Here is a 26,477-nt window from a genome sequence, read left to right as displayed (position 1 = left end):
CTAGTAGAGTGATTGCTTCCATCTTCGCCCTTGTCAGTTCCTGACTCACTGCTCATCCATCTTCATTCCCAAAAGGCTAAGATTTCCATTGAATGTAGTGATCCTATTTTCAATACTAACTCAATAGTACTAGAACTCTCTTTAGAGCATCTCCAACCCATCTCTAAATCTTCAAAACAGAGAATGAATGTGACATATTGGAAGAAAATTTTGCAATTTATTTTGTTTGCTTTACAACTCAAAAAGAATTTTTCAAAAAATTCCCCCTAGATTCCCATTATTTCCACTATTTCTTTCTCTATCTCTCTACATTTATTATCCGTACTATTTTTCAAAAAGAATTTCAAAAACCAATCCAAACAAGGCAGAATCCACTTTTTCCACTTTATGAGAGAATATATAAAGAAATCGTATTTTTTAGATAGTTGGGTCTCCAAATGGAAGTAGGGTCTCCATATTTGGAGAACCAAAGGCAATTTGGAAATCCTAATATCTAAAAAGTAGGATGGGTCCCCTCTATATTCTCTCATAAAGTGTAAAAAGTGAGAATAAATTACAAAATCTCTCTTTAATATGTCACATGATCCATTCTCTATTTTGGAGGTCTAGAGATGGGTTGGAGATGCTCTTGGTCAAATCATCAAAATAGCTAGGAATCGGCTGGGGTGGCTTCACGAGTCTACACAACGCCATCTAATTTGTTCAGCAATAGACTGTAGAGAAGCGACTGGGGGACTGTGCTGTGCAGCTTTGTGCTGCATAGCGTGCTGCGCAGCCGTTGGCGAGGCTTTGCCGGCATCGGTCTGACGATCGGAGACGTTCACCACATAGAGCTAATCGATTTCTACATGTGCACCAAAAATCAGCTCGATCAAATATCGTTAAGTGCCTTATTGGAACATATATAACTTGAAAAAAATGGATTTAGTGGTTTTGATCCAGTGTTTCGTATCCATTAGGATTCATTTTTTTTTCAAATTATATGTATTTCGATGAGACACGTATCAATATTTGATCGAGTTGATTTTTGGTACACTTATAGTACTCGACGAGCTCTACGGGGTGAACGTCTCCGATCGTCGAACTGATGCCGAAAAAGCTTCCCCGACGGCTGCGCAGCATGAAGCTGCACAGCACAGTCCCTCAGTCTGTGGAGAAGCTAGCTTTACCATTTGCAACAATACCATACAATGAAAGAAGTCGTTTTTCCATAATTTATGTTCTTAAATTGTCTTGTCCATCCCTCCCAATCCTATCTCAAATCTGATTAATTTGGAATATGTCCACCAAAATGCCAAATGTAATTACAGTTATGTTTTTGTTGTTTTATGATACAAAAGTAAAAGAAAGAGCGGTCCACTTGTCTATCCTAGGGGAGCTTGGGAGGGGATGTGTGCTTACGGAAATCGAATCCTGCTTATGTGCATGAGAGCATAAGGGAGGCACCAATTTCACTCCACTCAACTTGCTCGGCCTCGGCTGTTGACCGCTTCAAAATTTACCTTTTCTAATTAGGACATCTAATATCAAGCAGTCAATATTGGATAACAGACTGCGAAATAATTGGATGACAAGTTCAGATTTCCTTAACAAACGGAAAAACCATTTTGATTTATGGCTGTCTTTTCCCCCCCTTCTTCCTTACTACTTCTAACCCAACGATTAATTCGGTAAGAGAGAGAGAAAAATCTCAATTTAATTTCTTTTTACGCAAAATTCCTGCTAACTTTGATCAGAATGAGTCATTGTTAAACGAACATATGGCTGATAGATATGTGTCTCTTTGATTTAAAAAAAAAAAGAACAGGGCCGGCCTTCGCGAAACGCAAGGATTGAACCAGCTAGCTGTTGGCACCCAAAGGAGTTTCCTCCATGGCAATGTCGACGATGTTGCAAGATATCTGCACTTTCATATTCGCCGCTCCCTCTTCTTTTGCTGCCCGGGTATGCATATACATATCACCTTTTCATTCTCTCTGTATTATATATGTCTCTCAAAAATACTTACTTGTTTCTGTCAGATTCAAGAATTATTATGAGGGAAATTGAAATGTTAAATGGGTTTATGAAGCATGGGTAAAATACTTATGTAAATGTACGTACGAGAAACATATACAAATTAATATGCATATTGAAGTGTAACATGCACCGGAAAACCCAAAATAACTGGACACATACGGATATGCTTCGTTCAAATGAATACAGATTTCCAATGAACTTGAATGTTTTGCATGGATGCTGAAACAAATCAAGACTTCAAAAATTAATTATATGGGCCGTTCGACCTTGGATCGGTCCCATTTTGCGCCACATAATGGATCACACGAGGGATCATGATAGGATCTTGATTCCCGGCTCATCGACACAAATCGATACGAAATTTAGTTTTATTATTCAAATCAACTCAAATTTTATAATTTTTACAAGATATTTTTTTTACTCTCAGATTTCCAATCATTTCATTAATGAAAGTTTCTTTTTCAAATTTATGCTCAAGGTATCCATTAAAATGCTTCCTACCCAGTGGAGTTTTTACCTAAATTTGAGTGAAAATATGAGTAAGGGCAGAGATGCCGTGACCCACACCTATTTTGGAAAAGGAACAGAGTGAAATGAGGTGCGCGGGAAGGGGAGAGGTCCAGTCCAGTTTTATTAGGGTCCAGTCCGGTTCAGTTTTGGGCCGTTGGTGGCCTCTCCCGGGCCCACAATAACAATTGGAATCGTTCATTTTATAGAGCTTGTCGAGTATGTCATCCACACAAAAAATTAGCTTGATCGAAATCAATAAGTACATAAACGAAATAGGTTTGTACAAGAAATGCTCCGTGTGGACTAGCCCCAAATGGATTGGTAGTACATGAGAGGTTTCGAAAGTCCTTAGGAGGTAGCAAATTTACATATGGTATATGGCTAAAACAACCCCATATTGATTGACTCCTTTGTGTTAAACAGGTGCTGGAGGAAAATCCACACCTAAGAGATGTTATGGTTCCAGTTGGGTGCACCCTGACTGCTACTGTGGTAGCTTGGCTTGTAATTCCCCTCATTCTGAAGAGTTGTTATAATGAATCCATTGAAGGTACTCGGGTTACACCATCGGCGCCATTCCCATATGAGGCCTCATACTGGGGTGCCCTTGAAGATCCCCTCCGGTGCCTGATCAGTTTCTTCGCATTGTCCCTTGTGTAAGTACATAACAGCATCTTCTATGCGCATCGTGATTGTAAGTATGAATTCTAATGACTCTATCTTTCTGCACGCAGCGGCTACTTGATTGCTCCACTTATTGTGTCAAACTACGTTCTCCCAACTTGGAAAGGGGCGATGATGGCTTCGTTTGTATTGTTTCTCCAAAGGTGGAAACGAAGCGCCTTTCCCCATGCTTTTGCTGTTATGGTGATAAACGAGGCTGACCGAATTAATTTGGCAAAACTTGATACGTTGTTTTCAAAAGGTATATTTGGACTTGGACTGCTGGCATTAGCCGCGGCAGCTGGAGTGTCGATGCAATATATCACGTGGATTACCATTGCAGGAGGTCAGTTTTAGAGCATCTTATCTGTGTTTGATAATTATGATGTTCGTTACTCGTAAAAGCGATGCGCAGTGTTCATCTGTCGAAGAGAGCTGGCAAAGAGACATTGGCAATGCTATAGATGACACGAAATGTGAAGAAAAGGTTTTAGCCTTTGGGAAACCTTTCTGTCACCGGTCGGAAGTTACTTGATCCAAATTTTGTTTTCCAGCTTTTTGAAGGAAGAAAGTAGATTAATTATCTCTCTTCAGAAACATTATTTGAATTCTGAGTTCTTTTGGATCTTTTATGCAGAGTGGGTTGTGCTTCTGGCTGATAAGGACTCAATTCAGAATGTTCACAATGGGTACTATATGCGGACTTCAAAGTTAGTTGAAGTTGGAGATATCGTGAAGGTATTCTGAATTTGTTTCGCGTCTTTAGTGAAAATCTGGAGTTAGTTTTTTTATTTTTCCCCCTTTCCATTTTCGAATTGGCATGAAAATCATATCTAATGCGGTTTCGTCATGCCTTAAGTAAGAAAACATGCTATTGTCCCGTTACTGATTCTTGTGACAGTAGTACCATGTTTAGAAGAAAACTGAGGTAACTCATTGTTAATCCGACTCGATTTCAAGTTATATTTGGCCAATAGGAAAAAAGAGTGTACTCAAACGAAACACATCAGTGTGATGTGCATGTACATGTTCGCTTTTGGTTACAAAGGTTTCAATGCCAACAAGAAGGCGAGAGTTACTTCAATTCGATTGGAAGTGAAATACTCGGAGTGTTCGACTGGAAAGAAATGTAAGGAGTTTTTAAGGTAACGTGAAGATGTAGGAGGCATATGGATTATGGTTTGTCAATCTCTTTTTCTCAGTAACTTGGTTTTCTTGAACATAACCAAAGCTACATGAGCAAAGGGGCATCCCCCAGAAACCAATCAAACAATGAGGCTAGCTCTACTCTAAACATCACAGCCCTGCGCAAGGACCTGCTATGTTAAGCCAAACCATTATAACCAGATTCCCAGCAAAATAGAGCTGAAAAAACAGTTAGTTATCTTTCAGGCTTGCAGCAAACACTTTAGGACATGTTCCAAGCTATGGATAGATCAGTCATTAGATCAGCAATCACGAGATGAACCTCTGAACTTTTGTGTTGAAAACCCCTCTATTCCTTTCTCCCCATACAGGGTAGGGATGTGAATTATAGACCTGAGACGAAGTTAGCGGGTTAGAGTCAGCTATTTCTAACACAAAACATAAATACGACACGATAAACTAAACAGGTCGGGTTAGGGCCGAGAGTATTCTGACATAAACACGAGATGAAACGACATGAACACGATACGACGCTATGCGGGGTGGAAATTCATGAAAGGACATGATAACACGACATGAACCGGACAAGTAGTTAGCGGGTTAGGGTTGGCTATTTCTGACATGGAACACAAATATGACATAACACGATAACACGAAAAGCTAAACATGTTAGTTTAGGGTTTGAGAGAATTCTGATACGACACGACACGATGCCCACGTCTAATACAGGGTATAAGGAAGCTGCCATAAAGAGTTTGAACACCAAATGTTGAAAGTTGGCGCCTCCTCTATGCCACACCACCCAATCCACTGGCTGAGACAGAGTTGTGGTTGTTTGATTAACCCCATTTACCTTTACTTTGTGGGCAAATGCTATGGTGTCTACCTTTATGGTATTGCTGTTATGCTTCTTGTGGTTTTCGATTGTGCTTTTTGTGATTTTGGTTATGCCTCTTCTAGTTTTCGGTTATGCCATGTGTGGTTACATGTTATGCCATGTGTGAGTCTGTGTGTTGTATAACATGGAACCACTCATGGCAAAACCGAAAATCACAAGAGGCTTTACCGAAAACCACAAGAGGCACAACGAAGACACCGTAGGAGTAGAAACCATAACATTATCCTTACTTGTGTCCTGTAAGCTGAGTCGAAAAAGGGAATTGGAAGAAGGGGTGATCATGAGTTTCTACTGCTGCAGAGCATAAAACACCTTGATCATCACTCACTATTCCCAACTTTTGCGAATCTATCCTGAGTGGGAAGCCTGTCAAGGCTAGCCAACCACAGTATCATGGCCCACCTAGGCACAGAGTGCTTGCAACCAAACAGCTTTGCACCAACTTACCAGAGGCATAGCAAACCAAACTACATTCCAAAGCAGATTTGACAGAAGAATTTCCCACTGGCTTTCAACTTCCTTACCACTGTACGCATCCTCTCGAGTCATGTTAGGAAAAAGGGGCACTGGGGTGTTAGCCTTGATTTCCTTTGTCACAGAGTTCCTTCTTCTTGGCCATGTGCGCTCATTATTTTCAATAATGATTGAATCAACCTTGGTTTTGAGGCTTCTCCCTAAATTGTGCACAATTCTCTCACCGAACTTATTATGTAATGTACCTATAGGCGAAGATGGAACCATATAGCCCCTGCGTTGTTTCCGTTTTTTTTTTTTTTTTTGAATTTTAATATTAATATTAGTTATTTTTTGGTTTGTTAAGAAAACACATAGATATTGTATTTTGTATTGGGTGTTATTTAAATATTTAAATGCTTTAAGAATGTGTTTGTTTTGGGTCTTGAACCCCAATTTTTCTCTCTACACATGGTCTCCCATAAGTTTTTCTTTTGACTATTAATCTCATTTCTCTTTCTATCTCTCTCTTCATTACTCAAAAAAACTCCCTCAAACCTAAACCAAACAAACTATAAAATTCGCGAACCTTGAAATTTTAAAATCTTGTTCATAGTTCAACCCCTGCGTTCACGAAATCCTGATTCCGTCCCTGCCTATAGGGCGCCAGGTTTCCAAACCACTAGAAAGTATTGTATCGGCTTCTTGATGGATTCCCTTGTTTTCTTTGATTTCTAAAGATTTTGCAACTACGAGTGACCTTTTCCTTTTCCTTTTTTTTTTTTTTTTGGGTTTGTTTACATATTTATGTTGAGAATTCTCCTTGAACCTCTTTGTATTTCCCTTGTTTTGTAAAGATTTGGCAGCTATTCGTGACTTTGTTTTTTGTTTTGGTTTATTTCTATATTCATATTGGGAGTACTTCTCTTTGAATACAATCATGGTGTTGATTAAGAGAAAAATATTTTCTATAGATGTTTCCGTGAAAAAGAGTTTTGCGGAGCACCATCGCATGTGTCCAAAATTTATTGGACGATCCGGATTTAAATGAAATTTTTACGGGAAAGAGTTAAAATGAAACTTTTCCGGGGAAGAGTTTAACTCTTCCCCGAAAAAGTTTCATTTAAATTCCAGCCGTCCAAAATCAAAACGGACGGCCGCCATCGCTCACCAACGTGATTGTCTTATTTATGGCTCTTCTGTGAATAAGACAATCTCGTTGGTTAAAAATGGCCGAAAATAACATCTTGGTCAAATCCTCAAAAGCTATTTGTTGACATTATTGTACTTCAAGTTCCTTGGTTATGGTCGAAACTGGTGAATCAGAATAATTACTACTTGTGCAGATGAGATCCGGAGCAGAAGGTGAAGTGGTGAAAATTGGAGTTACAAAAACCCTGTTTCTTGATGCAAAGAGATTGCCCTTCGTACTTCCAAATAGAGAGCTCTATTATGTGGTGAGTATTCTTTTCTTTTACTTGCACATTTTGCTATTGTGGCACTCCTAGCATTTTAAATTTATGGTGGGGACATCGGACCGTTTTTCCACCATCTCTCCTAAAATCAATTGGTATTAGGGAGAACTTTAATTAAGTCTTTTATGGCATTCGACAATGCACGCCCACAAGTTTGTTTTCGTAACGGTTGCAGAGAGTGACATTGTGTAACCAAATCATGGGGCACTCCGGACCCAACAATCGATCCCTCTCTCACGATGACGCTCTCGTGATTTGTACCCATGACTTCCTGGCTATGGTACCACTTGTCGGATAATTTTTCCACCATCTCTCCTAATACCAATTGATTGTTGGAGAGATGGTGGAAAAGCGGTCCGACACCGCCTGTCACCTCACAAAAATACAATTTGGCATTAGAACGTACATGTCACAACCCATGAGCCTTACTGATAAGCAACAAAAACATCTGACACGTAGGCTCCGTTCAATTGCCAGAAATGTTTTACAAGAAAGTTATTCTCAGGAAAAGTCAAGTAAAGTGAAGTAAAGAAAAAAGAAATTTATTTTCCTGTGAGTGTTCATTTGACAAATTTTTTTTGCAGGAAAACAAAAGTTTAGTGGTTCATTTGTCAGAAAAAGACACTTATGAGAAACTTCTTTATTTTCCATGGCAAAAAGTAACTTTGAGAGCTAACACATACCGAAAAATGTATTTTATCTAATGCAAAGCCTTAACATGAAGCTTAAAAAATAAATAGATGATAACTAAATAAACAAATGTTAAATAACTATGCTTGATTAGTTGCCAATACAAAAACTCATTGATAAACTGATGATTAGTAAATACAAAACAAAACTGAAGACTAATGACAAGATAAATAAATACTTTAAAAAAATCAATTACTAATTTTTTTTACAACAATTATCTTAGAAAGTATCACAGTAGTCGAAATTATTGTTGCTCACGTAAATTTTAAAGTGCTTTTCTAAGAACCTAATTCGTATTTTTTTGGTATTGGCGTCATTCGTTTTTTTTCTTACCCTCCAATTATTTTGGCCCCATAATGGAGAAAACTTTCCTACAAAATTTTATGCTTTTGGCCGGATCACTTTTGCAAGAAAGTAAATCTTGCAGGAAAATTTAAGAACATTTTTCCCACTACTTTCCTGGTAACTAAACACTACAAAAGTTATGAGAAAGTTGATTTTTCCATCATTTGCTGTACTTTCCTGACAACTGAACGGAGCTGTAGAGATCCCTGTAACCCATACTGTTTTTGGCTTAATTAAGTATAGTTATTATCCTTTTCGATCATTTATAATATTGAATTATTGAACTTGCAGAAATCGGCGACAAGAGCTACTTATTATAGCCGCTCGATCCAACCAATGCGGAGTTGATGCGCAAGACAAGGTTGTGGTAATTAGTAATTCTGCGTTACGAAATGTCCAAAGGATGACCAACCGATCAAATTAATCCAAGTGAGACCAGTCATGCGAAGAACAACTCGGACGACGCCACGGCTAGAGACTAGCTACGGCTGCGGCCGAGGAGAGAAAAAAAGCAGAAGAAGAGAGAGCTTCAACTGTTATCAGTCCACGAGAGGCTAATTAATATTCTAGGCTAGAATTGGGGGATTCATGTTTCGTAGTAAGTATTTGCGTGCTTTTTGTTTATTTCCGGATGTTTGGGTTAAATGAATAAATGTTCTTATCTGGATATGGATTCAATAATGTTTTTTTTTTCCCCATAATTTGAGATTGCTAGCTGATTATTTAGTTTTGTTATGCAACTTTTGATTTCAAGCACTTGATATCTACTTTTGTGATTTGCTTTTGAATGGATACATATGATTTTAACATTAAGGCGAGCGTACATAAGTTGTTTTTCTAAAAGGTCGTAAATAAAAAAGAGATTAAATTCTTTACACCGCTGGTGTAAACATTTGTTTTCTCCAAATCAATTACATTGCACCATGTTGCCATGTTCTATTGATTGAGACCACTATTTTGTAACGTGGCGTGATGTAAAGAATTTATTCTCAAATAAAAAAGAGTTTGTTAGTAATTACTATGAATACATGTGTGTGGTGTGGATTCTGAAACCTTAGTCACTTTTCTTTGATCAAGTTTGTTCAATAGGCAACTTATTTATTTAGTTTTCACCATTACTAGTTTACGTGTTAGTTAAGACAAAAATCACAACTTTTGTTAACTAGCTAGGTTACGTTAGAGTTTATTCAGTTTAAGTTCATTTAGTTTTTCTATTAAAAAATCACAAGTTTCTGTGAGTTCGACCTCGCTCTTGCATTACTATACTATACTATATGTACGATTCATGCGCTTGCGAGAACTTTGTAATTTCACTACAAGTTTTTGAACCGGTAAATCGCTTGTGATTGCCCTATCCATTTTGTGTATATCGTGATTCCAAATCATAGATTCACCATGGCTCTGTTTCATCAAACTAAGCTCAAATGTCAATCTCTTATTGTAGTGACTTGTTAAAGTTAATAAAATGTTGCAATTATATAAGAGCCAGGTTTAAATGTTGCATTTGATAAAATTATTCACTCTTTCTTTCCAACACTTCATTTCAAAACTTTAAGTATATCGTACTTATTTCTACTCCAATTTCTCTCTCCAAACTAAAACTTTGATTTAAACTTCTATCTCTCTCGCGTCCTGTGTGGCCTGGTGATCTTTGGTCTGAGCTCATTTTCAATGGGTTCGTGAGTTGCCTAGCCTTCTTGCCCTAACCTGCACAGTGAATGCACGACTAAGATCTGGTCGGGGTTTGCCCGGCAAGACCCTCCGGCAAGAGAATGAGAACGCGTAGAGACTAAGGTTTGAGTGTGAGATTTCGCTTGTACCTCTTAAGGGCATCCATCAAGGGGTATTTATAGGGTCTTCATTATTTGCTCACCAAGTACGTACATGTGTCTTGCACGCATTAGCTGGCGTCACTAGGACGTCAGCAGCTAGGGTTTTATAACTATTTTTGTGGTGAGCTGTCATCCTCATGTGCGTCATTCACTATCTATTGGCGTAACCGCTTTCAGCGCGTGGGGTGGAGAGCGTGGTACTGAGGTGTGCTGAGCCCCGTCCTTAACCGAGCTCACAGGCGGAAGGCTTGGAGAAGTGATGAGGCCATCTGCACAAGCCCCGATCTTGGTCGAGCCGGATAGTTCCTCTTGTGGCCAAGGCATCGGGTCAGTGGGATGGGATCCTTCTCTGAACTTGGACCACTGCCGAGCGTGTCCTTCAGCGATGCTGGATCTAAATGCCATCTTCGGCTCGGACTGTGCCTGAGGAAGTACGATCCGAGCCATTATGTTTGGCCTACTACACGTTCGATCATGTCGATTGTTGGGGTATGATTTTGTTGGGATTTGTTTCGGTTTTTTTTTATTTTGGTTTGTTTTGTCGTTGTGTCTCTCCCCTGTGAGAGTCTTCCTTACCCTCCGTTCGGGGGTGCCGTTTTTTTTGGTGTTGGTGTATGTGAGTTGGGTTATTTGAGATGCAGTACTTGGTGTGTGGTGTTGCGTTAATGCTCTTTTTATGTGCGTGTATGGAGTTTGGACGTGTAGGTCTTTGGATTGCCTGCCCACCTGTTTGGCTATTTTCTTCCTCGGAAAGAATAGACCCTATGTTATAAGCTCTTTGTTATTTAATGGAAATCCTAAACTTTTGGCAAAAAAAAAAAGTACGATATTTGGAAACATTTAATTGTCTGATGTTTTTTTTTTTCAACCGATAACAGATGGAACATATATGTTATCCTGGCACTTTCGAGCTGTCCGATGAACTTTTGGACGGCTCAGATTGAAATTTTCTCTCTCCTTTCACCACTCCTCGTTCTCTCTCCAAATCAAAGCCGTCCAAAATCGCATCGAATGTGTCAAGCGGGCACTGCCCGACACTGAAAAATTTCTCGTTATCTCATTCCACCAAAGAAAAATAGCACAAACAATTAGTCAATTACCATACCAACTTTTTTTTTTTTTCAATTGGATTTGAATAAACGAGAAAAAAGCATCACTTAAATCTTGACCATAAAATAACATATATCTCAACAATTTCCAGTTCTTTTGCATTTTTTTCCCCGAGGAATGCACCAATTCCCAGCTCTTCATCAAGAAAATCCTCACCTTAAATTCACCAAGTCCTACGAAATCTCACCGCACGAACGTATATGTAATCCACTAGGGTTAATCCGAATTTCAAATATCTGCGAATTCACTGTGAATGGTAGCAAGAGCCGTCTCTTCATCTTGAACAACAATATACTCATTTTGCTCCCGAGGCCAAAATAGATAGAACATTCCGATGTAAAATCCAAGGGCAACAATCTCTTCAATTGTAACTATCAACCACTCCAAACCACAATCTTCATCAGTATCGCTGCTGAATCTATTGACATAAATCCACGCAAACCACTTCACTTGCCAGAACGCAAGTACACATCCGTTAAAATATGACAAAAGTCTCATCTTTCCCAGATCCCGCGCAGCAGTTCCATCCGTCTTCGCGGCGTCCTTGAGCGTCTTCATCGTCGAATAAATTGGAGCGAAAACAATCGTAAAGCCCATCAAATCGACCACACATAACGCCAGAGTCAAATACAAGTAATTGCTATTTGACGGGCCGATTTCATCGGTATAAACATGGACTATGCTAGCAAAAACCTGAATTGTTACGCCCACAGCCAAGGTTTCCTTGTCCTTGGCATGTAAAGTTGGTTTTAAGATTGTCCAACCAGTCCCAATCAACATGATTACGGTTACCAATAGCAGAGCTCGAAGAAAATGGAACAAATAAAACCATATGTCCCATCCATGAGGGGTTCCACTGACCTTGATGTAGTGTTTGTCCTCTGCCTCGAACAATAAATTCAACGATTTCATTACGACCAATATGACCATTAGAATGTGTATCTTGCGAACAAATGACCTGTTCTTGTAGCATATGTACACCCACAAGGCCAGAAACGGCATGTAAAGGAAGGAGAAAATGAAGTAGATCATTGGCAATTGAGTTCTACCGACTTCAAGATAGTCCTTGCCATTTCGGTCTATGTTATAGGTTTCTACGTGAACGTGCATTGAGACGGAGGTATTCGGCTCGCAATTGGAAAAGTAGATTCCGAGATGGTCTGGTGAATGTACGGGGCGGGTTTCGTTGTTCACGGTAAAAGGAGGGATGGGGAGGGTTTTGCTGACGGAAGATTGGGGAGGAGGTGAGAGTTCTGCAAATGTGGCTATAGGTTGGAAAAGTCCTGGGATTAGGTTGGGGGACTCAAGAATGCATGTTTTTCCTTCCTGATCAAGTATCACCATTCCATAATATTCGAGGGCGTATAAATCGCCAAAGAAGAAACCTATTCGTGAGGTGTTTATAGGGATGGTAGAGGTGGTTGTGAATGAGACATTGGATACGTTGAGAGAAAGGTGGCCGGTGAGATCGAAACAAAAATCTTCAAAAAGGATGGTTCGACGAGAGTCTGAGGAGATCGTTGCCGTTTTGATATCTCCCGTTGTTGAGGGAATTCGAAAAAGAAGGAAGAAGAAGAGGACGAGGAGAGAGTTAATTTGATGCATTTTGTCGGTGATATGTGCCTAATGGATTGCCAAAGAAAAAAATCTGTAGAATGAGATAGCGGTGTTGCAAAGGGAGAAAAAAGAGGTGGTGGCAATAGGGGTGGAGATTGGTAAGGAATGAAGGTATAGGGATGCAAGATAGGGAGCAATAGCGATGGTTATATACGCGGAAGAGAGCTCAAAATAAATAGTATCATCTGTAAAAGTCAGGATTTGCCTTGTTTTGTGCTTCTTATTCTTGACTTGTACAGCTTTTTACAGCTTTTTTTTGTTAGGCTTTTAGAAGCGCAAAACAAGGTTGTCCAATAAAAAAAAAAAACTATTTTCTCATAATTGACACCTTTTTTTGCAAACCATTGACCCTTTTGTAAGGATGGAGACTCATGAAATATCAGACATGAAAAGGTGTTCGACATAGCAAAATGAGCTGTAAGTAACCATTCATAAGGAGAAATTAAACAATGTCTCCTAAATAACAACATGTCATTACGATAGTTTGGGTGGCTGACATTGTAAAATTCGTCATCCTTGTAACGTTCTCTCTATGATTCATCATGTGCTATCGAGAGTACGAGATTTTAGTAATGATGGTGTCAACATTTTACATTATTTTAGGTTAATGCTTTTGAATAATTAATTGCGCCTCCAGGCACGAGCACAAGTGCTATAAAGTTTTACATCGTCCTTTTTGCTGGCTTCAAAAAAGGTAAATTTGATTAATTGTTCGTTGAATTACGAGTGAGTAAATGCAAAATATTTCTATTAAAAAAACCCTTAACATGCTCGTGGAACGCACAATAATGAATAAAGCAATATATATATATATATAGTCCCGATCAAATCACTTTCTGATCATATTGAGCGGGTTCGAATTATCGAACTTCGATCAGAAAAGGGGAGGTGCAGACCGGAATCAGGTTAGGAATCTCTGACCTGATCCGGATTGTGTGTGTGTATATATATATAGTCAGGATCATATAAGGGATTCCTTATTTTAATAAAATGCGGACCTCCTCTTTTCCAATCAAATTTTAATGATCCGAACCGATTAATGTGTGTAAAACGTGATTTGAAGGGTTTTCGTGTGAAATCAACAAAAAATATGATCGAAAAGTGCTTGATCTAAGCAGTTTTTATTGAACGGTTCAATTTAAAGAATAATAGAATACCTAAAAGGAAAAAATTTAAAAACTTACAAACAAAGAGAAAAATAATAATTAGAAAAGGGTAGTGATTTTGCCACACCCTTTTTTGATAATGCCACACTCTGCAAGTGTAATTTTTGGTGCAAAAATACACTTACAGGGTGTGGCATTATCAAAAAATGATGTGGCAATATCATTTCCCTTAGAAAATTACAAAAGAATATTTAAGCTTCTCTGACTCAATTCTGACAATCTAAAAAGAAAAATGCTTTGGATATAGATATTGGAACATAAATATTTTCGTAACCGTTTAATGAGCATGGATCCTTCGTGCATCGAACAGATCTAATGTATGTGTTTGTAGACTAGCACTGGTCATCTATAAATTTCCCCACCTCTCTTTTTCATGAATATGACAAATTAAGTGCATATTCCTTTTTTCTTTCTTTTTTATTTTTTGCTCGGCAAAAGAAATTTTATTAATCTAAAGAGATACAAAGATTAAAAGGGCAAGAGAAAACAAAAGTAACCCGAGACCTAAAGAGAGATGTTGGCAAGATACCAACAACGAAAAGAAACACCACAAAAGACAGTTACACCAACGGGTAAAAAAGAACCAATTGCTCAGTCCCTACAACGAGAAATAGGAAACGAAACGCTTGGAGAATAGCACCAAGCACACACACAACAGCAACAACAAACAACCTCTTACCTACAGGACCAAGCAAATTAAGTGCATATTCTGATTCCTAATACTGTGACATAATGGCTCCATTCTTTTAGCCTTTAATTTAAACTTAACTTAAATTTAAAAATTGGGCAAATTTCACTCAGACCCCCTAAGGTATCTGACAATGACAGAAAGTATCCCTCAATTTTCAAAAATGACAGAAACCTCCCCTAATTCACAGTTTGGGTTTCATTCCGTTAGTTCCGTTAGTGAAATGGACGGAAAACGTACGGAAAATGAAATTTTCAATTTTATTTAGTTCTACAGCTATCTTAGGGCTCTTATTGAACGTCCTAGAGCAAAAAATTAATTATGACCCTTTTGGATAAAATGATCAGAAAAATAAGATCTTCGCGCCGATTCAAACGGATTAAAAATTGGAGCACTTAAGTATCTTCTCTTCATTTGGTTCTATGGCTCTCTCAGGGCTCTCATTGAAAGCCTTGGGGCCAAAAATTAACTATGACCATTTAGGATAAAATGATAAAAAAATAAAAATCTTTGCACCGATTCAAACGAATTAAAAATTGAAGCACTTAAGTATCTCCTCTTCGTTTAGTTCTACGGCTATCTTAAAGCTCTCATTGAAAATCTTAGAACTAAAAATTTATTATTGCACTTTAGGATAAAATAATCAGAAAAATAAGATTTTCGCACCGATTCAAATGGATTGAAAATTGGAGCACTTTAAGTATTTGCTCTTCATTGAAAGCACTAAAATCAAATAAAGAGCAAAATTTTAAATGCTCCAAATTTTAATTCGTTTGAATCGGAAATGAAGATTTTATTTTTTTAATTATTTTATCCTAAATGGTCATAATTAATTTTTTGCTCTAGGCCTTTCAATGAGAGCCCTAAGATAGCTGTAGAATTAAATAAAATTGAAGATTTCATTTTCTGTACATTTTCGTACATTTTCCGTCCACTTTACTAACGGAACTAACGGAATGAAACCCAAACTGTGAAATAGGGGAGGTTTCTGTCATTTTTGAAAACTGAGGGGTACTTTCTGTCATTGTCAGATACCTCAAGGGGTCTGAGTGAAATTTGCCCTTAAAAATTTTGTCTTTATTAAATTTTTTCTCATTTGTTGGTTTTGTGCCAAACTTTTATAGGTTATTGATTCCTTTCGATGAGAGAAATCGGAAAAGAATTTTTTTTTACTTTTACCCAAGTATTTTGAGAAATAACCATTTTTTAGCAAGAAAAGTCATTTTTTGCACTAAAAATTGGTTATTTCTCAAAATATTAGGGTAAAAGTAAAAAAAATTTACTTTTCCAATTCTTCTCGTCAAGACGAATCAATAACCTACAAAAGTTTGTCACAAAACCAACAAATGCGAAAAAAATTCAAATGAAAACAATTTCTAAATTTAAATTAAGGCCAAAAGAACGGAGCCATCGATATGTCTGTAGACTAGCACTGGTCATCATACGTGTTGAGATCTATTTCCTATTTCTCCTTCTGGTAATTGATGTGTTGTTCTTAATTTCTTGTTTTATTGGTTACGATTTTCCAATTTTGTTTTCATTATTACCTTTATGCTTCTGTCTAGTTGGGAGAAACTACTGAAAAAAACACACAAATTTCTGAATTTCTATGTTCCCAATTGTTTTCATTATACGCTTTTGCTTATAGTCTATTGCACACATAAATTATATACATGGAGAGTATGACATGCTCAATCTATCAATAAATGTCTTCAGAGTTTCATCTTGATAATTAGAATTACTTAGTATATTGAAAATGTAAATTTTTGAACAGAATTCTAGCTTCCAAAGTGATGTAGAACACGTGGAGACCTAATTTCATAATCAATTGGACCGGAAGAAGTCTCAAAAGCCCAAATGAGGTTTAATTACAGATTATCCGATTTGGAAAAATTCGGGCGAGCTCGTAATAGGCTCAAAACTTAGTGTGGGCTGACATATTTTCGCGCACGCATGGTGGATTTCGGTCCGATTCATTCATTTAGCCCTTCAATTTGATATTTTTTCCGTTTTAGGAAACTTTTAATTTGTTAATAACTCTTAGACCATAATTCCTTACTCGTTGGTTCTTTTTGGGAAAATCCTGTTTTTCTTTCCCGTTTTCAATTTTAGGAGTTTTCCAAATTTATGAGACTTTTTATTTTCAGCTTTAATTATTAGGGTTTCGGGTTACACCATATAAAAGGGTTGTAACCTAATGTTTTGATTTAACTTTTTCAACAATAATACTTGATGTACCCTTGTCAAATTTCTTAATAATACTTTAGACTTTTGTCTTCTTTTTGTAAATTCAAGAATTGCTCGTGGCTACGAGTATCAATCGCTTTGTAAATTCTGCTACGTCACAAAGTTCAATTTTCACCAAGTTCATGGGGAACAAAAATCAAGTGCAACAGGGTTGAAGAGAATAATTGAGAGAAACAGAACTAGAGAACATATGTTTTATCTCATTCCACCAAAGAAAATAGCACAACAGTTTTACATACATTATTTTTTTTCAGTTTTACATACATTAAATCTTGACCACAGAATAACATATATCTCCACAATTTCAAGTCTTTTTGCGTTTTTCCCCCGAGGACTGCACCAATTACTAGCTCTTCATCAAGAAAATTCTCACATTAAATTCACTGAGTCGTATTAAATCTCACCACACGAATGTATAAATAATCCGCTATATATGGTTAATCCGAATCTGATTCAAACTCTCTCCGAATCGTAGCGAGAGCCGTCTCTTCGTCTTGAACAATAAAATACTCATTTTGCTCCCGAGGCCGAAACAGATAAAACATGCCAACGTAAAATCCAATGGCAACAGTCTCTTCAACCGTAACGATCAACCACTCTAAACCACAATCATCTTCGGGAATCGTAGAGACATAAATCCACGCCAACCACTTCAATTGCCAGAAAACAAGCACGCATCCGTTAAAATTTCTCAAAAGTCTCATCTTTCCGAGATCCTGCGCAGCAGTTCCATCCATCTCGGCGGCTTCCTTGAGTGTTTTGATGGACGAATCAATCGGAACGAAAACTATCGCGAAGCCCACCAAATCGACAAGCAATAACACCAGAGTCAAAAACAAGTAGTACCTATTTGACGGGCCGATTTCATCGGTATAAACATGGGCTATGCTAGCAAAAACCTGAATTGTTACGCCCGTAGCCAAAATTTCCTTGTCGTTGGCATGTAAAGTTGGTTTTAAGATTGTCCAACCAGTCCCAATCAACATGATTACGGTTAGCAATAACAGAGCTCGAAGACAATGGAACAAATAAAACCATAAGTCCCATCCATGAGGGGTTCCACTGACCTTGATGAAGTGCTTGTCCTCTGCCTCGAAAAATAGATTCAACGATTTCATTACGACCAATATGGCCATTAGAATGTGTATCTTGCGAATGAACGACCAATTCTTGTAGCATATGTACACCCACAAGGCTAGAAACGGCAAGTAAAGAACGGAAAAAATGAAGTAGATCATTGGCAATTGAGTTCTACCGACTTCAAGATAGTCCTTGCCATCTCGGTCTACGTTATAGGTTTCTACGTGAACGTGCATTGAGACGGAGGTATTCGGCTCGCAATTGGAAAAGTAGATTCCGAGATGGTCTGGTGAATGGACGGGGCGGGTTTCGTTGTTCACAGTAAAAGCAGGGATGGGGAGGGTTTTACTGACGGAAGATTGGGGAGGAGGTGAGAGTTCTGCAAATGTGGCTATGGGTTGGAAAAGTCCTGGGATTAGGTGGGGGGACTCAACAATGCATGTTTTTCCTTCCTGACCAGTTATCAGAAATCCATAATATACGAGGACAGATAAATCGCCAAAGAAGAAACCTATACGCGATGAGTTTATTGGGGTGGTAGAGATGGTGTTGATGGAGACATTGGAAATGCTGAGAGTGACATGACCGGTGAGATCGAAACAGAAATCTTCAAAAAGGATGTTGGGACGAGAGTCTGAGGAGATTGTAACTGTTTTGACATCTCCAATTGTTGATGGCATTTGAACAACAAGGAAGAAGAAGAGGATGAGGAGAAAGGTAAGTTGATGCATTTTTTGGAGATATATGTGCAGAATGTATTATCGAACGAAAAAATCTATAGAATGGGATAGTAGTGTTGCAAATGGATAAAAAAGAGGGGTTGGCAATAGGGGTGGAGATTGGTAGGATTGAAGGAGATAGGGATGCAGGACAGGGAGCAGTTGAGATTGTTATATAGGCAGAAGAGGGCTGAAAATAAACATGACCAGCTGTACAAATCAGGATAAACCTCGTTTTGTGCTTCTAAATCCTAACTTTTACAGGTTTTTTTTTTGTTGTTAAAAAAAGAGTAAAAGTCAGGATTTAGAAGCGCAAAACAAGGTTGCCCCAATAACAATACAGTCTTTTCTAATAATTGACACATTTTTTGGCAAATCGTTGACCCTTTTGTAAAGATGGAAAAAGAAAGCTGTACGAGTGAGGATTTAAAAGCACAAAACCAGGTTGCCCAATGAAAACACATGCATTATTTACTATTTTCTTATAATTGACAATTTTTTGGCAAACCGTTGAGCCTTTCGTAAAGATAGAGACTCAAGATACAATTGACGTGAAAAGCTGTTCGAAATAGAAAAATGAGCTGTAAGTAAGCTTTTAGAACCACAAAAGGTCTTGTAAATAATAACAATATGTCATTAGGATAGTTTGTGTGACTCACATTTGATAGCATTTTAACTCTCTATGATTCACCATGTTCTATCGAGATTAAGGGATTTTTTCAGGCTAGTGCTTCTCGGCAACTATCTGGTATTGGGACCTAGAAATAGTTTGTGATGAATGTACAAGAAAACCTTCTTTGAATTTGCCCAAGATCTTTGGAATTCATTTATTTCTCTCGGGGTGGCTTGAAGGGATTTTAGTAATGATGGTGTCTTAACCGTTTTACATTATGTTAGGTCATTGCTTTTGAAGAATTAAGTGGCTTCAGGCACGCGCACAAGTGCTAGAAAGTTTTACGTTGTCCTCAAGCGATTTTTGACTCCAATTTCCACACCCTTTGAGCTCCTTTTCCCCTTTACTAAAACCCCAATAAGCATCAAGTCCTTGTTCAAGAAACTAGAAAAAGCTTAACAATAGATGGATTTTGTTCGTACCTATTTTCCGCAATGCTCCGTCGATTATCCGGGAAAACATCCATACATTCCCAAGGTTGATCATAAAGTGGGAATAGAGTGTAGTATATTCATGATTCATGAAGTGTGAGGTGAGGGGAGAGTTACTGGAACAGGAATATATAAAGGACTGTTTTGGTTTTTGGCTTGAGGGAGGGCGTATTCTGCTACGGAAACCGACAGGAGCCACCGACGGCCCACTTAGGGCTCCACGTGAATGATCCTAGCCGTTCAATAATAACAAAAAAAACTGATTGAGCATTTGAAAAATCATCTCAATCCAATATGTGTAAGTTCTCGATTCAATCTTCCATTTTTCATTCGTATTTCAGATGCATGAAAAAATGAATAACTGGATCGAGCACCTACATATATCAGATTGAGCTGATTTTATATGGACACACTCGTTTTTAAAAAAAAAATTATTAAACGACTTGGATCATACTTGCGGGACCCAAATTGAACCCCACATGCCGGTCGGTTCTCAGGGTTGGTGGTTGATCTCCCGTCGGTTTCTTTAGCTTTTTCGGGGGAGGGGACTGAATTTCTTACTTTACGTCGGTTCTCCCCCCCCCCCTCCAAAAGGATTCTTTACATAAATTATCTCTCTCTAGTAAAGACAGGACTATGCTTTCCTTGACCTCATACAAGTACTATATCCCATGTTCCCGGTGGCCTCCATAACTCCAAAAAAACCCTCATCCTCTGACCAATTGACTATTTGTTTGTACATGTGTATGCAATCCAAAAGGTGTAAACTTTTACACTTCAAACATTGGCTTGTTTTAAAAATGTGGTTAACAAGTGAATCTTCAAACATTGCTGCATTTTTTTTTGGTAAACCAAGATGCACTAATACTAATAATTAAGAGTTTACAATACTAGGGTACACAACCCCAATCAAATCCGGATAGAAAACATTAGCAATACAACTAGGAATGCTCTGATAAACATAAAAATATCCAACCGAAACTGGCGTATTATTTGCCAACACTTTTGCACGTTGATTTGCTTCCCAATAGATATGCTTAATAGACACCGCCTCAAACTTCTCCATAAGGGACCTGCAATTGAGTAAAATATTACCCAGTACGTGGATTGTGTGACAAATATTTATCGTTTATCAATTGGATGACTCCCAATGCATCAGTTTCTATCTCCAATTTTCTCACATTTTTCTCCTTCGCAAAGATCAATCCATCCCGCAAGGCCCATAACTCGGCCATGAAGTTCTATGGTACACTCCTAGCCATCTGCTATGTTGGTCACGCAGTAAGCCTCCTGTTGAGGCCATGAGGCTATAGGCTTTGTTCATGATGTTATTGGCAATAATGTTTGGGCTTGGTAAACTCGAGTACGTTGGAATTATGCTAAAAAAGGTGTTGGTTATGATCATTCCAAACATGCCAAATGGCGAAGAGAAAGATGATATTCTAAGGTAAGCCCGAGGAATCAGAAGACTTGATCTTAGCATGCAGCCGGATCCAGTCACTGGCATTGTTGGACTGGATGTCCAGCGGAAACAGGAGGGCAGTCCAAATGGCTTTAGCACGGTCACAATCACGAAGAGCACGACAAGTAGTTTCAGGAAGTAGACGGCGGCATTCACAGAAAGGAGAGGTGGTGGTGTGACTGATGAACAAATTGTTAAGGGTAGAGATCCGCTCTTGGGCGGCAACAGTGGTGGAGTCAGGATTTTCGATAAGTGGGGTCAGGAATTTATACTATGTATAATTCACTTTTCTAGTTGCTAATTGAAAGAAAATTAGGATTAACAAGTTAACAAAAAGTAGATATATATTAATAACAAAATGTAGCTTCAATTTACAATTAACCCCGACGACTCTTCATACTTTGAAAACGATGGATGATAGTCTTGTTTGTAATGGTTTCAAAAATATATTTCTCTATATACACAACCAAACTATCATGCATTCATTGGTCACACTAGGGCTCTCTAGGAAAAATCGAGAACCATGAAACCGGACCGGACTGAACCAATCCATGACATTTGGATTGGATCTATGAATTAATGGTCCGGACACGGCTTTGAAAATTGAAAAATCATGAAATACGGTTTGGTCCACGAATTTTCATCATGAAACTGAGGATTAACCGAACCGGATAGTGAAATATTTAAAAATAATATATATATATATATATATATATACACACATATATGTGTGTGTGTGTGTGTGTGTAATAGTAAGCAATAATAAGTTTTACCAATTGATTTTATTTTTTTCAGTAATTTTATCTTAATGTGATACTTTTTGTTTGTTTTGTGAAACTAAGGCCCCGTTCAAGAAACCTTCTTAAAAAATAAGTAGCTTATTTCACATTTTCAATCTAAAAAATAATGTAAATGAAAAATAAATTTTTAATTTTTTTTTCATCGTATTAAAGATCTCATCGAGATTTTTCAACTAAAATCCATATTGAATATTTTTAGAATTCAATAAACCCATAATTTTTAAGCTTAAAATTGCCTTTTTAAAAAATAAGGACTTTTTTTCACTTCTGGAACGGGCTCTAATTGGCTAGTTTTTGTTAGGTTTTATGGAATATGTAATAAGTAGATAATACTTGGACAATACTTGACTAGAATTTGCATGTTATATTGGTGGAGTCATTTGGTTGCTGCCTTGCTGTAACTAATCTAGAACTCTGGATAATACTTGTGTACTTTACTTCATTTTGTTGCAACCTTGCTGGATATAATGACAGATTGTAATGATTGTTTTTTTGGTGACAAGAATTTGATTTTTTTGGTTGGATTTGCAATTTAGTGTTTATGGAATATAATCTGTGGATAAAACCGCAACCGAACCGTGACTAACGTATTGGATTAGAACCGAACTGTATGACTTTTGGTTCAGACATAGATTATATTTTCTAAAAGCCGTGATTCACGAGTTAGGATTGGATTCATAGCAATCTAGTCCAATCCGGACCGCGGACAGCCCTAGGTCACACATACAATTTCGAAGCCTACTCTTTAGGAGAAGAGTCTGAAGAGATCACATCGTCGCGAACGAAACCCTTGATTTGTTATGAGGAACCAACACACTAGCGCTATGTTTGAGAATTTTGTGGGTAGAGATTCTATTTAAAATAAATTTTAGAGTAGATTCAAATTAGTAAAAATAGGGTAAAAACTATATCTATCTTTATGAAAATTTGACAACTTTTGAGGTCGGCTGCCCACCTTTATCTCAATGTCCTTCCGCCCCTGGGTGGTGAACCACAAAAAGTGTTGAATACCGTAAGTGCACGGAAGGCGCCAAATCCATTTCCAATTTAAATTTGGGTCTGGAGGAACGGCGGAGAGAAGGGAATGGGCGTATTTATTGCTGAATTCCCCACTGGGCGTGGGACTCCAGACATTGCTGATTTTCCCCCACCGTCAACCTCTCTCTCTCTCTCTCCCCTCCATAGCTGCTTAACAGTTGCCGATTATTTCCGCTTCTTTGCCTCGATCGAACTTTTGTCATCTTGGGCCATGGTCGAATATCCCGGATTTGCGCCAGCAAAATTTGAAGACCGGATTGTTTACCAACACGCACAACCTCGTATCTCTTAGATCTAATTTCACCGATTAAACTCATCGCAGCGAAGATTACATCTTTCGGATTTGTGCCAAAGCATCATACGTGTTGAGATCTATTTCCAATTCCTTCTTTTGGTAAGTGATATGTTGTTCTTTCTCGTTATATTGGTAACGATTTTCAAATTTTTTTTCATTATTACCTTTATTCCTCTGCTTGGTTGGGAGAAACTACTAAAAAAAACTCAGAAATTTCTGAGAGAAACAGAACTATGGAACATACATGTTCAATTACCTTACATACTTCATTTTTTCAATTGGACTGAATAAACGCATAAAAAGCATCACTTAAATCTTGACCATGAAATAACATAGTATATCACAACAATTTCCAGTTCTGTGTTTTTTTTACCCGAGGACTGCACCAATTCCCAGCTCTTCATCAAGAAAATCCTCACATCAAATTTACCGAGCGAAGTCTCACCACATGAATGTTTATATAATCCGATATGATTAATCCGAATCTGAAATCTCATCAAACTCTCTTTGAATCGTAGCAAGAGCCGTCTCTTCGTCTAGAGCAACAAAATACTCATTCTGCTCCCTCGGCCGAAACAGATAAAACATTGCAATGTAAAATCCAAGGGAAACAGTCTCTTCAATCGTAGCAATCAACCACTCTAAACAACAATCTTCATCAAAGAATATACTGAGCCTAGAGACCCAAATCCACGCAAACCACTTCACTTGCCAGAACGTAAACACAGTTTTGTTAAAATATCCCAAAAGTCTCATTGTTCCCAGATCCTGCGCAGCAGTTCCATTTGTCTTCGCGGCTTCCTTGAGTGTTTTCATGGACGACTCAATTGGAACGAAAACTATCATAAAGCCCACCAAATCGAACAGCAATAACCCAAGAGTCAAATACACGTAGTTGCTATTGGACGGGCCGGTTTCATTGGTGTAAACATGGGCTATGCTAGCAAAAACCTGAATTGTTACGCCCAAAGCCAAGATTTTCTTGTCGGTTGCATGTAAAGTTGGTTTTAAGATCATCCAACCAGTCCCAATCAACATGATTACGATTACCAATAGCAGAGCTCGAAGAAAATGGAACAAATAAAACCATAAGTCCCATCCATGAGGGGTTCCACTGACCTTGATGTACTGTTTGTCCTCTGCCTCGAAAAGTAGATTCAACGATTTCATTACGACCAATATGGCCATTAGAATGTGTATCTTGCGAACAAACGACCTGTTCTTGTAGCATGATAATGCCCACAAGGCCAGAAACGGCAAGTAGAGGACGGAAAAAATGAAGTAGATCATTGGCAATTGAGTTCTACCGACTTCAAGATAGTCCTTGCCATTTCGGTCTATGTTATAGGTTTCTACGTGAACGTTCATTGAGACAGAGGTATTTGGCTCACAATTGGAAAAATAGATACCGAGATGGTCTGGTGAATGGATGGGGCGGGTTTCGTTGTTCACAGTAAAAGCAGGGATGGGGAGGGTTTTGCTAATGGAAGATTGGGGAGGAGGTGAGAGTTCTGCAAATGTGGCTATGGGTGCGAAACCTCCTGGTATTAAGGTGGGGGACTCAAGAATGCATGTTTTTCGTTCTTGAAAAAGTACCACAAATCCATAATATTGGAGGGCGTATAACTCGCCATAGAAGAAACCTATACGTGAGGAGTTTATTGGGGTTGTAGAGGTGGTGGTGATTGAGACATTGGAGACGGTGAGAGACACATGACCAGTGAGATCGAAACAAAAATCTCCGAAAAGGATGGTGTGACGAGAGTCTGAAGAGATCGTCATCGTTTTGATATCTCCAATTGTTGAGGGGATCAGTTGGACAACAAGAATGAAGAAGAGGATGAAGAGAAAGGTAACTTGATGCATTTTTTAGTTGATATGCGTAGAATGGATTACCGAACAAGAAAATTTGTAGAACGCGACAGCGGTGTTGCAAAGGGGAAAAAAGAGAGGCCTGGTGGCAATGGGGTTGGAGATTGGTAAGGAATGAAGGACATAGGGATGCAAGACAAGGAGCAATATCGATGGTTATATAGGTGGAAGAGGGCTCAAAATAAACAGTATCAGCTGTAAAAATCAGGATTAACCTCGTTTTGTGCTTCTAAATCCTGACTTTTACAGCTTTTTTCTATTGTCAAAAAAAGAGTAAAAGTCAAGATTTAGACGCGCAATACAAAGTTGTCCCAATAAAAACTTAGTCTTTTCTAATAATTGACACTTTTTGGGCAAACCGTTGAACCTTTTGTAAAGATGAAAAAAAAGCTGTAAAAGTCGAGATTTGGAAGCACAAAATCAGGTTGTCCAAATAAAAACACATGCACTATTTTCTATTTTAATGTAATGGACAATTTTTTTGGCAAACCGTTAACCTTTCATAAAGATGGAGACTCAAGACACAATAGACATGTTATATCATAGCTCATTGAGTCCCCCCCTTTTACCATTAATATTTCCGCGGATGATACACCAGAAGAAGAGGGGTAGTGAACTACTTAGTTGCTGAGTTCGGCTTTCGGGCTTACCTACTTTAGGGCTTATGTAATATATAAGGAAGAGCCAGAAAAGTCAATAAACACTTAAAAACCACCCCGGTTGATTCTAACCAGCTTGCACAAAAGCTTTTTCTCTGTAGCTCGATCGTCGTGGCCCAGGTCAATGAAAACTGAAAGTAAGCAAGGCTACGTACCTATGTCCTTCTCACTGAAAGTATGTAGCTCGTAAGTAAGAAATCTTCTTTTCGGTCGAGAGACGAAAGCCTTGGACAGCTATCCTTGCCCGCGAGAAAGTGTTCTAACGATAAGCTTTCAAAATAGCAAAATGAGCTGTAAGTAAGCATTCAGAAGCACAAAACAAGGTCGATCTCCTAGATAATAACAATATGACATTAGGATAGTTTGTGTGACTGACATTTGATATTGTAAAAATTCGTCCTCCTTGTAGCGTTCTTACTCTCTATGATTCTCCATGTTCTATCAAGAGTGAGGGATTTTTTTCTGTCTAGTGCTTCTTAGCAGCTATCTGGCATTAGTTGTATTGGAATCTAGGAATAGTTTGTGACGAACTTACAAGAAAGCCTTCTTTGGATTTGCCCAAGATCTTTGGAATTTGTTTATTTCTCTC

General features: G+C 38.2%; 4 protein-coding genes across 5 annotated transcripts in view; 1 reads left to right on the top strand and 3 right to left on the bottom strand.

Annotated features, from left to right (window-relative positions):
• Window positions 1-8,866, top strand: part of LOC131326644 (mechanosensitive ion channel protein 1, mitochondrial-like) — a 44,516-nt gene extending 35,650 nt beyond the window's left edge. The window contains exons 1-6 of one of the 2 annotated variants that reach the window (XM_058359498.1): window positions 1,669-1,944; window positions 2,953-3,185; window positions 3,264-3,538; window positions 3,830-3,930; window positions 7,036-7,146; window positions 8,491-8,866. In XM_058359498.1, the coding sequence (XP_058215481.1) occupies window positions 1,873-1,944; window positions 2,953-3,185; window positions 3,264-3,538; window positions 3,830-3,930; window positions 7,036-7,146; window positions 8,491-8,547 (849 nt within the window). In that variant the 5' untranslated portion in view covers window positions 1,669-1,872 and the 3' untranslated portion in view covers window positions 8,548-8,866. Of the gene's footprint in view, window positions 1-1,668; window positions 1,945-2,952; window positions 3,186-3,263; window positions 3,539-3,829; window positions 3,931-7,035; window positions 7,147-8,490 lie in introns of those variants that run through there. The other variant, XM_058359499.1, reaches the window with a different exon arrangement.
• Window positions 8,867-11,369: 2,503 nt separating this feature from the next.
• LOC131326890 (protein CANDIDATE G-PROTEIN COUPLED RECEPTOR 7-like) lies at window positions 11,370-14,666 on the bottom strand. The gene is made up of 3 exons (XM_058359797.1): window positions 14,648-14,666; window positions 14,509-14,603; window positions 11,370-12,764 (listed from the first exon to the last, which is right to left on the bottom strand). Exons 1-3 carry the CDS (start codon window positions 14,664-14,666, stop codon window positions 11,370-11,372), a joined length of 1,509 nt encoding a protein of 502 aa, XP_058215780.1.
• A 2,630-nt stretch (window positions 14,667-17,296) lies between these two features.
• Window positions 17,297-18,670, bottom strand: LOC131326889 (protein CANDIDATE G-PROTEIN COUPLED RECEPTOR 7-like). Its single transcript, XM_058359796.1, has one exon. It carries the CDS (start codon window positions 18,668-18,670, stop codon window positions 17,297-17,299), a length of 1,374 nt encoding a protein of 457 aa, XP_058215779.1.
• Window positions 18,671-23,831: 5,161 nt separating this feature from the next.
• LOC131326886 (protein CANDIDATE G-PROTEIN COUPLED RECEPTOR 7-like) lies at window positions 23,832-25,139 on the bottom strand. Its single transcript, XM_058359793.1, has one exon. It carries the CDS (start codon window positions 25,137-25,139, stop codon window positions 23,832-23,834), a length of 1,308 nt encoding a protein of 435 aa, XP_058215776.1.
• Window positions 25,140-26,477: the final 1,338 nt, after the last annotated feature.

The sequence above is a fragment of the Rhododendron vialii genome, chromosome 5a, assembly GCF_030253575.1.
Source record: "Rhododendron vialii isolate Sample 1 chromosome 5a, ASM3025357v1".
NCBI classification, from domain to species: Eukaryota; Viridiplantae; Streptophyta; class Magnoliopsida; order Ericales; family Ericaceae; genus Rhododendron; species Rhododendron vialii.
The sequence above is the reverse complement of the archived record's forward strand: the minus strand, read 5'-3'. Positions and strand labels throughout refer to the sequence as shown.

Coding starts and splice junctions, on each gene's coding strand:
- LOC131326890 (XM_058359797.1), bottom strand. Junction 12,765..14,508: donor TTGTAGGGACTGAGCAATTG/GTTCTTTTTTAC, acceptor GCAATCCATTAG/GCACATATCACCGACAAAAT.
- LOC131326889 (XM_058359796.1), bottom strand. CDS start 18,670: ATGCATCAACTTACCTTTCTCCTCATCCTCTTCTTCTTCCTTGTTGTT.
- LOC131326886 (XM_058359793.1), bottom strand. CDS start 25,139: ATGACGATCTCTTCAGACTCTCGTCACACCATCCTTTTCGGAGATTTT.